The sequence below is a fragment of the Elephas maximus genome, chromosome X, assembly GCF_024166365.1.
Source record: "Elephas maximus indicus isolate mEleMax1 chromosome X, mEleMax1 primary haplotype, whole genome shotgun sequence".
NCBI classification, from domain to species: domain Eukaryota; kingdom Metazoa; phylum Chordata; class Mammalia; order Proboscidea; family Elephantidae; genus Elephas; species Elephas maximus.
In genome coordinates this window covers 133,857,331-133,869,994 of record NC_064846.1, presented here as the reverse complement: position 1 = coordinate 133,869,994, position 12,664 = coordinate 133,857,331, and the positions used below count along the sequence as shown (strand labels likewise).

At 39.1% G+C, this 12,664-nt stretch overlaps 1 protein-coding gene across 2 annotated transcripts in view; it reads right to left on the bottom strand.

The window, feature by feature from the left end:
* Positions 1 to 12,664, bottom strand: part of MED14 (mediator complex subunit 14) — a 79,904-nt gene that overhangs the window by 24,474 nt on the left and 42,766 nt on the right. For both annotated transcript variants that reach the window (XM_049871342.1, XM_049871343.1), the window contains exons 16-21: positions 11,512 to 11,588; positions 4,554 to 4,714; positions 4,321 to 4,467; positions 3,295 to 3,386; positions 2,165 to 2,317; positions 1,579 to 1,848 (exon numbers count right to left, since the gene is read on the bottom strand). In XM_049871342.1, coding sequence (XP_049727299.1) covers positions 1,579 to 1,848; positions 2,165 to 2,317; positions 3,295 to 3,386; positions 4,321 to 4,467; positions 4,554 to 4,714; positions 11,512 to 11,588 — 900 coding nt within the window. The remainder of the gene's footprint in view (positions 1 to 1,578; positions 1,849 to 2,164; positions 2,318 to 3,294; positions 3,387 to 4,320; positions 4,468 to 4,553; positions 4,715 to 11,511; positions 11,589 to 12,664) is intronic.

The following is a 12,664-nucleotide window of genomic DNA, read 5'->3' as shown; positions in this document are numbered from 1 at the left end:
GAGAAAGCTAAGCAAAAAAAAAAAAGTCAAGTATTAATTTCCAGGAAAATAAAGAACAAGAAAGGAAAAGTAATCATAGTCAACTGGATGGCCTGAAGAATGGTGTTTATATATTCATCATACAGACACTGAAAATTATCTAATCAAAATTACTACCTGGAGCCCTGGTGGGGCAATGGTTAAGAGCTGCGAATCCACCAGCTGCTCCTTTGAAACCCTATGGGGCAGTTCTACTCTGTCCTATAGGGTTGCTATGAGTCAGAACTGACTCGATGGCAATGGGTTTGATTTTTTGGTCCTATGGATTGAACTGTGTTCTCCCAAAATATGTGTTGTAAATCCTAACCTCTATGCCAGTGGTTATAATACCATTTAGGAACGGGTTGTCTTCGTTTTGTCTTCGTTATGTTAATGAGGCAGGGTTAGTGTAAAGTGTATCTTGAGTCAATCTCTTTCGAGATATAAAAGATGTTAAACAAGCAAGCAAAGTAGAGATGGGGGAAGACAGATTCCAAGCCACATGGAGGTCTCCAAGGAACCAGGAAGCAAAAGTTGAAGACACAAGGACCTTCCTCCAGAGCTAACAGAGCCTTCCCCTACAGCTGGCGCTCTGAATTCAGACTACTAAACCCAGAGCTATCAAGTCGATTCCGACCCTATAGGACAGAGTAGAAACTACCCCATAGAGTTTCCAAGGAGCACCTGGTGGATTCAAACTGCCAACCCTTTGGTTAGCAGCCGTAGCACTTAACTACTACGCCACCAGGGTTTCCATTCAGACTACCAGCCTCCTAAATTGTGAGAAAATAATAAAGCCACCCGCTTGCGGTATTTCTGTTATAGCAGCACTAGATAACTAAGACAATACCTAGCCATACTGTAAGGCTAGGAGGAATAGCCTGGATTGGGGAACAGGAAAGGAGTATGTAAAAAAGAATTAAATCCTAATCTTCCATTGGGAGAATCAGATAATGCTGTTTAAAGATATGGATATAAATACCAAGAGAGAAGCAGCTCTAAGAGTTGAAAACAGGGGCCTCTGAGAAACAGGAAAATGGCAAGTGTGTGCTGCAGGGGACTGTTTTTCAGAACAAGCTTTTTGGAACTATCTGACTGATTCTAAATTAAAAGTATGTACAAGTAGCTATTATATAAGAATCTTCAGGGATTGTGATTCAGGATCCTACATTTTAAATAAGCATCAGAGTTAAACTGATGATCACATGTTTTTGATAATCAGTAATTAATAAAAACTAAAAGTTTCTTACACGTTCCTAACAGCCTGTTGGGGTGTCCCCACCAGCAAATGCAACACTCTTCAATTTCTTCCACCTTACTCATCACAGGAAATAAAGGAAAGGCCTTTTTACCATCTCATACACACAGTCACACGCCACTTTATCGGAACTTCTAGCTCTTGAAGTTCTAGCTTAGGACTTCAGAATGAGGTTGCAGAGATAATAAATTAATAACATTAAACCTGTTAAGTTTAAACTGAGATTTGCGGCTTTTCCCCATTATTTTCCCCTCAAAGGAAGTGTTTCATGCCAAATATGCCATAACACTGAAGTCTGTTACCTTTAGTCCTGGTGCAGGATAAAAACCTTCAACTAATTTGCTATTATCAAAAAGACTATAGGCACCATCCCGTATTGCTACAACGCCTCGACTCCGGCAGTATATATCGATGCAGTACATATTCCTGAAGGCCAGTCTGATGTGGGTAGAAGACTGTGGCAGAATGGAGAAGCACTGATAGGCAGTGTTGGTTCTCTGGGTCAAGCCCAACATCGGCACGGTGGGAAGCTTGTTGATGGCATTTAATGGAGCCTGAGTATCAAACAGTACCTACAAGGAACAAACAGTGAGAGGAGCTGGTTTCCACAAACTCAAACCTCAGACGTTTCAATGTAAAAGTGTCGCAAATGAGGCAATGTCCTTCTGGCATATTTCATGAAACTTCTCCTTGAAGAAAATGCAAATCAGATCCCTGGGTCTGCTTTGAATCGAAGAAAATTCTTGAAGAAAAATTCAAGATAAAAAAGACAGAGGCACTCGTCCTACCCATTAAACACTAGTAAAGCCACATGATTTTTTGCATTTTGTATGAGACACTGGCACTGGCTGAGTTTTCTTTTTTTAAACAGAAAATAAACTTAATTACCTGTAATAACTGAATCACATTTGGTGTTTTGTTGAACATTTCTTGAAGCTGATGGAGGATGGTATTGTGACAGTTACTGCAACCTGAGTTTGGGCCAACAGTTCCCAAAGAAATGTGAAACTTTTGATGTATGGAATTCCACTGGATACTAATCTAAATAAAGGAGATTGCATGTTTCAGAAACTGAGAAAGTAACGGATTCAAGTAGAGGAAAAAAATGTTTAAACAGTGAGACAAAATGCCAAAGAACCAAAGGAGATCTTTTTTGAAGACAAGTAATAAGATTGGGCTCTGCAATCTCCAGATGCACTGTTAGTATGGATCAGTACTTTTCTCGAGCATGTATGTGCTAGATAGCTCACTTCTACTAAACAAAACAGAAAGAAACCACACTGAAGATAAAATTTTAATTAAATTTTATTTGAAAATTATCATTGGTGTTTCTTATTTTTCAGTTTTCTCTTGAACTGAAGAAATGCCACCCTCTTAGTACTACCTATATACTAAGGAACACCTTCATAAAGGGGAAGGACGCCACCCCAAATACAGGCACCTTTGGTTAATCAATTTTAAAATACTCAATTTCTGACACTACTTGATGTGGAAGAGTTCAAAGAAAAGCCAGCTGGCTGAATTTTTATACTACCTCTCTAGCACTTCACATACGAGGTAGGAAAAAAATAAGCTACAGATTATGGAGAATACCTTCTTATTAAGATAGGATTAAACGATGTTAACAATCATGCAACCAAGGGCAAAGACATACCATATTGTTCATAACCATACATAATCTTCCTTACAACAGTTGTGTTGCCAAGCAGATTTCAAATCAAAACAAAAAAAAAAATTACCTTGTCTAAAACTCTTCAAGCTCATATACCCCATCAATGAGGGTATTGTTTTCATTTTCAATTTTAAAGAGTTAAGGAAAAACATTATAGTAATTATAGTTTAGGTCGATAAAGTATTTAAAGTTTGCCATTTTGACCAGATTTTTACTTGACTTCTTAATCATTTTAAGGCAGTTTTCCTATTTTTTAAATTGATTTTTAAAAAATGTATCTAAGAAAGGAACTTCAGGGTTTTAGTTCATAGACTTACTTTTATGCTGTACAAGGTTAGTTACTCACCGAGCTTCCCTTGGTGGTTCCATAGCACAAGATAAGTTTTCGGTAATTATAAACACGAACTTCTGAGAAAATATTTAGATGAGCAGGTATGTCTGAATGGAAAGGAAAGGAGATTAAGATTATACACGCAAAATTTTAAAATATATATTTGAAAAAGAGGGCATTTGGGCACTATTACATACCTAGATAGATAGGCCTCTACGCATACTAATTTAGTAAAAAAGCAACAGCATAAATACATTGTATGTTTTCATTTCTACAAAAGGGGACCAGAGAGGAGATAAGATGTGCTGAAGCAATACAGCATAGTGGCTATGGGGTTCCAATCCCGGGTCTGTCACTTACCAGCTATGTGAACTTTTGCAAGTTTCTTAGTCTCTGACTTGTTTTCTTCATTTGTAAAATGAGAAATAATAAAACACCTACCTTATAGAATGGCATAGTGATTAAGTGCTATGGCTGCTAACCAAGGGGTCGGTAGTTCAAATCCGCCAGGCGATCCTTGGAAACTCTGTGGGGCAGTTCTACTCTGTCCTATAGGGTCACTATGAGTCGGACTCGACTCGACAGCATTGGGTGGTGGTTTTTTTACCTTATAGGATGACTGTGAGGATTAATGAGTTAACACAAGCAAGCTGTTTATTACACTGTGTGGCACACAGTAAACTCTCAATAAGTAGGTTAAGTGTTCAGCTGCTAACCAAAAAAAAAAAGGTCTGCAGTTTGAATCCACCAGGTGCTCCCTGGAAACCCTATTGGGCAGTTCTACCCCGTCCTACAGGATCCCTGTGAGTTGGAAGCGACTCCCCGAGTTTATTATTATAACATGGCATACTGATGTGTACGGAAAAAGTTCAGGATACATAAGAAGCTTAATGAGTCGCCAGGGTTGGAAACTGGAGTCTGAGGTGAGAGAGAGACTTATTTTTAACTAGATAGACTCCTGGAAAAAAAATCTTTTTAACAATGTTCACATTTCACCTTTTAAAAAAAAATTTTATTTAAAAGGAAGATTATCACATATACCTGGTAGAGAACGTGCAAATTCCAACACACACTCATATAATCGTGCAATGCTATTCCAGTCATTAAGGAACATTTCAACCACTTTTCGACCACCAACGGGTTCAGACAATAGGTTTTCATATGTCAGATAAACATGCCTGGATGGCCCTACAGGATTAAAAGAGAAAATTAATAAAAAATCAATATTAAAAAATCCAGAAATATCTAAAGATAAAGTGCGTGAAATGGCTCACCTTGCTCCCTGGTAGAAGTGCCATTAAGTGGACAATTTGCAAACACTAACTCTGCCACCCACGTGCGGTTATTTCTACCTTGTAATCGGAAAGTGCAATCAAGAAGAGAGCGGTCCAGAACCTTTTGGGTTTCCTCACTTATACCCTTACATGGAGGAATTCTGGTAAGGAAAGACAGCATACGAAGTGTATTTTACATCATAAAAAGCACATAAAGCACAACGTACACGATGACACATGCAAACCAAATCCGTTCCCATCGAGTCGATTCTGACTCTTAGCGACCCTATAGGACACAGAGAGCTGCCCCACAGGGTTTCTAAGGAGCGGCTGGTGGATTCGAACTGTAACTTTTTGGTTAGCAACCGTAGCTCTTAACCACTGCGCCACCAGGGCTCCATGACAAGGTGAAATCAAAGCTTCAGCTTAAACCCCACTACTAAGTACCTTCTGCAAAGGAAGGAAGCAATTCATAGCATTTAACCCATTCATATTCACATCACCATGGATTAGGACTCTCATTTTAACAAAGTGATGTTTTTCTTCATTTTTAATCTTGTTATTAGAAAACACCATAATTCTTTAGAATGAAAATCAAGGATCAGTTTTCTATGAAATCTATCTAGAACATCTTCAAGGAAAAGCTAAGAAGAACAAAACCCTTGTAAAACCATTTTTTGAAGGCAGGATGATAGAGTGGAAAAAACAGGGTTTGGAGTAAGGGACCTGTGTTTTAATTCTGACTCCGCCACATTTAATCTCTCTGAATTTCAGTTTCCCAACTATAAAATGGAGATAAATAATCACCTTAGAGGTCACTGATGGGGGAAAAAAAATGACAAAACATATTTAAAGTGCTTAGCAGGTGGTTGATAAAGTGGGCATTCATATGTCAATTCCCCCCTACAGTAACACCAAATCTTGATCACTGACTGGACAAAATTCTGGGCTCATCATTCCCCCTCTCCCCACTCCTCGTCTGTGAAGGTGACATCTATTAAGATAGACGTTCTAAGAGCTTTACATGTATTAATTCATTTAACATACATATTATCACATATACCAAAGGAATGTATTAGCTTTGGTATCTTAAAAATACCTATCCATCTATTGGGTGTTTGCAGCTGTTTCTTCTCATTTTGAGGCATGCCACATCAGCAAATGAAGGTCCTGAAAGCTTTACTCCAACCACGTCATTAAGGTTGACTCTACTTTGAGGAGGCAGCTCTTCCCCAGTCATCTTTTGAGTGCCTTCCAACCTAGAAGGCTCATCTTCCAGCAGTATATCAGACAGTGTTCCACTGCTATTCATAATGTTTCCACCGGCGAATGCTTTTCAGAGGTAGACTGCCAGCTCCTTCTTCCTAGTCTGTCTTAGTCTGGAAGCTCAGCTGAAACCTGTCCTCCATGGGAGACCATGCTGGTATCTGAATACCGGTGGCATAGCTTCCAGCATCACAGCAACACACGAGCCCCCACAGTATGACAAACTGAAAGTGAAGAGGACTTGAAGCACGTACTAATGAAGATCAGAGACCATAGCCTTCAGTAGGGATGGCACCTCAACATAAAGAAAACAAAACTCCTCACAACTGGACCAATGAGCAACATCATGATAAATGGAGAAAAGATTGATGTTGTCAAGGATTCATTTTACTTGGATCCATCATCAACAGCCATGGAAGCAACAGCCAAGAAATCAAATGACGCATTGCATTGGGTAAATCTGCTGCAAAGGACCTTTTTGGAGTGTTGAAAAGCAAAGATGTCACCTTGAAGACTAAGGTGTGCCTGACCAAAGCCATGATATTTTCAATCACATCATACGTTTGTGAAAGCTGGACAATGAATAAGGAAGACCGAAGAAGAATTGATGCCTTTGAATCGTGGTGTTGGTGAGGAATATTGAATATACCACGGACTGCCAAAGGAATGAACAGATATGTCTTGGAGGAAGTGCAACCAGAATGCTCCTTAGAAGCAAAGATGGCGAGACTGCGTCTGACATACTTTGGACATGTTGTCAGGAGGGATCAGTCCCTGGAGAAGGACATCATGCTTGGCAGAGTACAGGGTCAGCGGAAAAGAGGAAGACCCTCAATGAGGTGGATTGGCACAGTGGCTGCAAAAATGAGCTCAAGCATAATGATTGTAAGGATGGCTCAGGACCGGGCAGCGTTTTGTTCTGTTGTGCACAGGGTCACTGTGAGTCAGAGCCAACTAGACGGCACCTAACAACAACAACCATCTATTTTCCTCTTGCAGCTTTATAAAAAAAAAAAAAAAGACTATCTTATTTGCCTTAAACATTGAGGTAATATACGTTAGCTATTATTGAGTTACTTCACTAGGAGATGACGTAATGAGATAATATATTTTTTAATGACACATTATCCCTTAACTCACAGGGAAGGTGGGTTAATCTTCATATTTGGTATGATTATCTATATCTAAGGTGGAAACCCTCGTGGCATAGTGGTTAAGAGCTACAGCTGCTGACCAAAAGGTCGGCAGTTCAAATCCACCAGCCGCTCCTTGGAAACTCCATGTGGCAGTTCTACTCTCTCCTATAGAGTCACTATGAGTCGGAATCGAGTCAAAGGTAATGGGTTTGGTTTTTTGGTTTTTATATCTAAGGCAAAAAACAACAAGTATAATTGGAAGTATGGAACCTTGGTTCAGTCTACTTACTGAGAACATAACACCTACAACAGGGTTCATCAGTCTTGGCACTACTGACATTTTCGGCAGAATAATACTTTGTTGTGTGGGACTGTCCTGTGCTCTGTAGGATATTTACCAGCATCCTTGGCCTCTACCCGCTAGATGCCGGTACAACCCTCCCATTCCTTTCCTTCAGTTAATGACAACCCCAAATCTCTCTAACCAAACCAAAACCAAACCTGTTGCCGGTGAGTTGACTCTGACTCATAGTGACCCAACTAGGTGGAGTAGAACTGCCCATAGGGTTTCCAAGGAGCAGCTGGTGGATTCGAACTGCCGGCCTTTTGGTTAGCAGCCAAGCTCTTAACGATTTCACCAAATGTTCCCTTTGGGGCAAAACTGCTCCTGGCTGAGAACCAGTGACACAAAATAAACAATTTAAGAGAACAGCAAAGAGACAGAGATTGGATATGGTAAAAAATAAAATTTGTAGGGGGGAAGAAAGCTATACAGGTTGCATAAAAATAGAATTAACACAGTACTGAAATTTTTTCAATCAGCCCCAAATATTAAAACTTCCATTACAGCTTCTCTTAAATATACAGGTTTTAAAGTTTTCCAAAAGTTAATCTTTTATACTACATACTTTTTAATCCAGAAAGATTTTGTACAATTTTATTTTGTATAGTTATTACAGAAATAGCATAAATGTTTTTCAATTTCATATGTATACTGGGGACTTGCCTACCCTTACTCTCAAAACTTAATCCTAACCCATAGGAGTTATAAAGCAGCCAATTCAGGTAGATTTTTTTAATCTCAATTTTGAAAATACAAACATAGTACATTCTCTTCCTTCTACATAAAATAGGTTGTTTCATGAAGTCTATCTGCTTAGAAAATGAAAACGCAGAAGCCAGCATGGTTGCAAGTAAGAACTAAGGTAAGACTCCTTTCAATTCATGCTCTCAGGGACAACGTGATCCTGAAAACGCATTTGATACCACTTTCTTAAGCTGTGATACAGATATAACTGGCTCTACTTCAAGGAACCTGTAAAATATTTACCTGTTTTTAAAGTTATAAACGTAAGAGTGAGAATAAAATTAAACTACAATTTCTTTTTTATTTTTAATCCTCCCAGCACGATCACATGAGGAAAAAAAACAGGTTCTCCAAAAGGAAACCTAACACAATTGTTGCAAACTCAAAATACTACGAAATATTGAAGTGATTTCTATTATTCACTGAAAAATTAAGACCCAAGGAAGAGGTTTCCTGAACAATGGATTAACCTTATCTTAAAACTTCTATCAATTCAAAAAGATCCTCAGATCTATTCAGCCACTCCTTACTGGTTTTTATCTCGCAATTCTGAGTACTGAAGAGGCTGGGGAACTAAGCTTTGATCCTCCAGTGCTCTTGTGCCAGCAGGCCACACGATGCTTTCACCCTAGAATTCTGTGCTGTGTGTCAGTTTCGTTCTGAGGGGTTTTACAAACATCATTAACCACAGCATCTCCCCGTAGTGCAAAAGCAGTGAGATCAGTGAAAGTGCTAGTGAAAAGAGTGCAATTGGGCCTAAAAGGAAAGTGAAGATAATTTTAAAAAGGCTGCATGTGCTTATGCGGAAGGACAAGCTGAATCACACAACTTGCAAAAAAGAGCTGTGCCTATTTATGCAAACAACAAGCTACAAGAGGGGAAGAAAACCCAATGGATGAAAAAACCTGTGGGTGTAGCTAGAGGATCACAGTACCACTGGCCTGTTATTGTAGAACTAGGTGAGCATGTAGCTCTTGAAAGGTGTGACCTAAGTCTCCTTTGTGGTCAAGGCTCTTCTGAATCTGCACAAGGCAACAGGTTCACAAACCATAGCAATCTAAGGAGCTGAGCTCACTATGACACTTTTCAGAGATACATCAAGGAGGCCTGCTCAACAGCTTTTCAAGGAGATAAAGCTGAACAAGAACAGAACATATTTTCGACATAGGAGAAAAATGTGCTCAACTTTAAAGCTTTGATGTATCAACTCATATTCCTATCTAATATTAACATTATCTAGGACCAAAAGCTTAAAAGAGTTTCCGGAGATTAAATGCATTACCGTAACTACATATCAGATCTGTGAAGGATTTTAATTTTAAAAGAATCATGTTTAGACATTCATTATGTATTTTTTTCTTCCTCACTTCTATACCCTGCTCCAATATTGGACAGCATTTATTAGATAAACACGTATCTTTAATTTGTTCATTTCTACATATTTTCCTATAAGTTTTAAATAAAGAAAAGCCAGGAGTATAGTGAAGACTGTCTTTGAAAATCGCTGCATACTGAAGCTAAGAAATATGAAGTGCTTCCTTCCTATGTAGTACTGTTTATGAGTTCTCTTGAGTTCAAGAGGAAATAGGGCTCCATTTCTTCCAAAATTTGTCTTGTAGAAACGCTGAGCAAGATATTTTTAAAACCTTGCAAAACATGAATAATATAACTAAGAGAACAGAATACAAATGTTTACATTATCTATTTTCCTGCAGTTGCCAAGAAGAGTAATAAAAAAAAAATTTAGGTAGAAGTAATTCAAAACCAAAGGCAATTAAAAGTATTACATTTTTCTTATTGATTTCCATTATAAGACCAGCTCTCTTTCTCCTGGAAATTTTTTACAGAGATGGTGTTCAGATTAGTCAGCCAGGAAAGGGAGCTATTCTAGTACTCACTCTTTATCTAAAGCAAGCACAGGGACACACAGGCGGAAGTACACACACACACAAACACTTCTACCCCTCAACTCCAGAAGCAGGGAGCCAGAACTTGAATTTGCTTGCCCTTTCCATCTTCCACAAAAAAAGATTCTCAGACATCCCAAGTTAAAGCCCTGCTGCTCAAATTGCAGAGGTGCCATTTCTCAGTAGACAGAGGAATTTGATAAATAAAAATTGCTTATATAACTTATATTATTCAGTGACATCTAAGAAACAATAAAATGTTTTAAAAAAAAAATGTTTTCTAGACCAAAAAGGTTGACCTTTTTAATGGTACTCTACTTTGCAACAGTTCACACTGGATCACTTTATAAAGCATATGTGCTGCATTAGCTTTACTTCTAAGCATTCTTTGGTTGCTTGCCCACTAACCATTTGGAACCAACCCCTCTGCCCATCTGCCTTTGTATACTCTTTTCCCCAGATCTAATCTACTGCCCCAGCTCAATTATTATCACCGTGGTGATGACTTTATCTACTTCTCCTGTCCAGACCTGTTATCTGAGCTTGAAACAGGCCCCTGCCCACCCAAGTGGATGTTTAGGCACCTCAGACTTAGCAAAGCCCCTTTAAACTCATATCTCCTTCTGTGTCCCTTATCTCAGAAAGCACTACCACCATCTAAAGATAAAACTAAGAGTCATCTTTGCCACCTTCCCCTCTTGCTCACCTCCAATGTCAATTCAATCACCAGTCCTTGCATGTTTCATCACGTAAATTCTTGTGGAACCTGTCTACCTCTCTCTACCACCTTAATCCAAGCTACCAACAACACTAGTGAGAACCATTTCAGCAACAGGTTTTGCTACTTCAGTCTCGTTCCCCTCCAATTTATTCTCCATATTGCTATCAGGGTGGGCTTTCAAGTTTCTGCTTAAAATTATCTAATAGCTTTTTATGGCTCTTAACATAAATCCTAAATTCCTTAAGGACACTTACAAAGCCCTTCAAGATTTGATCCTTTCCTGATTACGTCTCCAGCCTTCTCTCTACCTCTAGCCATGCTAAACTTCTTTTAGTTCCAGGATGCCAGCTCTCTCTTGCCTCCAGGCCTTCACATTAGCATTTATCCCTTCTGGCTAGGACCTCACCCTATTTCCCTTTCCTCTGGCTAACTCTGACCTCTCCTTCAGTCCAAGTACAATTGGTACTTCCTCAGGGATACCCTTCCTTACTTCTGAAAGAGCACTTCCCCCTGCTATATGAACCACCCCCCAACCACCCCTGCCCCCCCGCATCTGAAAAGGCCCTAACAGGACTCAAGCCTGACACATAGTGGCACTCCATAAATTTCTGTGGAATGAATGAAGTGCAGAGAAAAGACAGCCTAAAATACCAAGTGGTGCTGGATCTCCACTCTACAGGTTAAAGAGAATCCTCTCCAGACCTTAATAACTCTATGCAGAAGTCCAAGACCCACAGGTTCTGAATTCTGCTTTATGCTGTCTCATGGAAGGAGAGGAACAGCTCTCTGGCAATGTGACTGCAATGTGGGGCACCAAATGAGACACGTGACAGAGGCTTACTTTAATAAACGGATTGCATGACTGAAGCCATCACCTTCCATTTGCACTCCTTGATGTGGGATCTCCAAATTGGACAACTGGAAAAAAAAACCCAGTTATGTCAGACCACCAATTTTATAAAGGAAATGACTTTTTTTTTTTAAAAAAAAAAAAAAAGGAAACTACCTTTTCTAAGTACTATTGTTTCTATTCTCATGGCCTCTGTTCTTTTCTATAGCTACAACTTATTAGGCATGAGCAATGTCCCCATCATTTGATTTCCTGGGAAGCTACAGCAATTTCAGTGAAGCTCAAAGCTGCCCCAGAACCTCTCCTTATAAAACAAAACAAAAACACCTCCACAGGTGGCCAATCTTCAAAATCTGGGTGACTGATCTAATTTTTGCAGTTAGACAAAATAATCTGGAATCAAATCTGGTGGTTCCAAATGAGGCAACTATAAATAAGATTTGTTTTCTTGTATAATTCTTAAACTATCATGTTTGTTTGCAACAAGGTTTCACTCATGGTCATATCTCATTTCTAATGATAACAGTATCTTTTAGTTTACAACATCTCTGGAATACACTTTTATTTTTAACAAATTAAACAATTTCCTGGGTGAAACCCAAGAAGAAAAGATTTCCAAAGTATGCATTTACCCAATGAGATATCTTGCCCAATTGAAAGGATTCAGAAAATGAGTTAAAAAGATGAATGCAGGGATAGTGTCTGAAACCCTGTTCATGGAACTACAGGTTACTAAGGTTTGCCAGGAAGTCATCTGACCTACCAATAAAATGCTTGCCTTTGACAATTATTTCCAGGTCTTTTATGACAGACTATCTATTTATACCCACTTTGTTCCAGAAAGGATTTAAGGCAGCCAGGAGCTCCTTGGAAACTCTATGGGGCAGTTCTACTCTGTCCTAGAGGGTCGCTATGAGTCAGAATTGACTCGACGGCACTGGGGTTTTTTTTCTATATATTTGAGTGACCTCTGCTTTTGGGGCCTGGATAGAGCAGAGGTTTAGCAAAATAGCTGCTGACCAAACAGGCAATAGGGGTTTGGGTTCAAAAGGAAGCAAAGAGGGGGAGGGCTTAAAAATGCTGCTACCACTCTATCAATCAGAGATAAAAAACATCTCTGGAAAGATTAGATTTAGTTATTCAT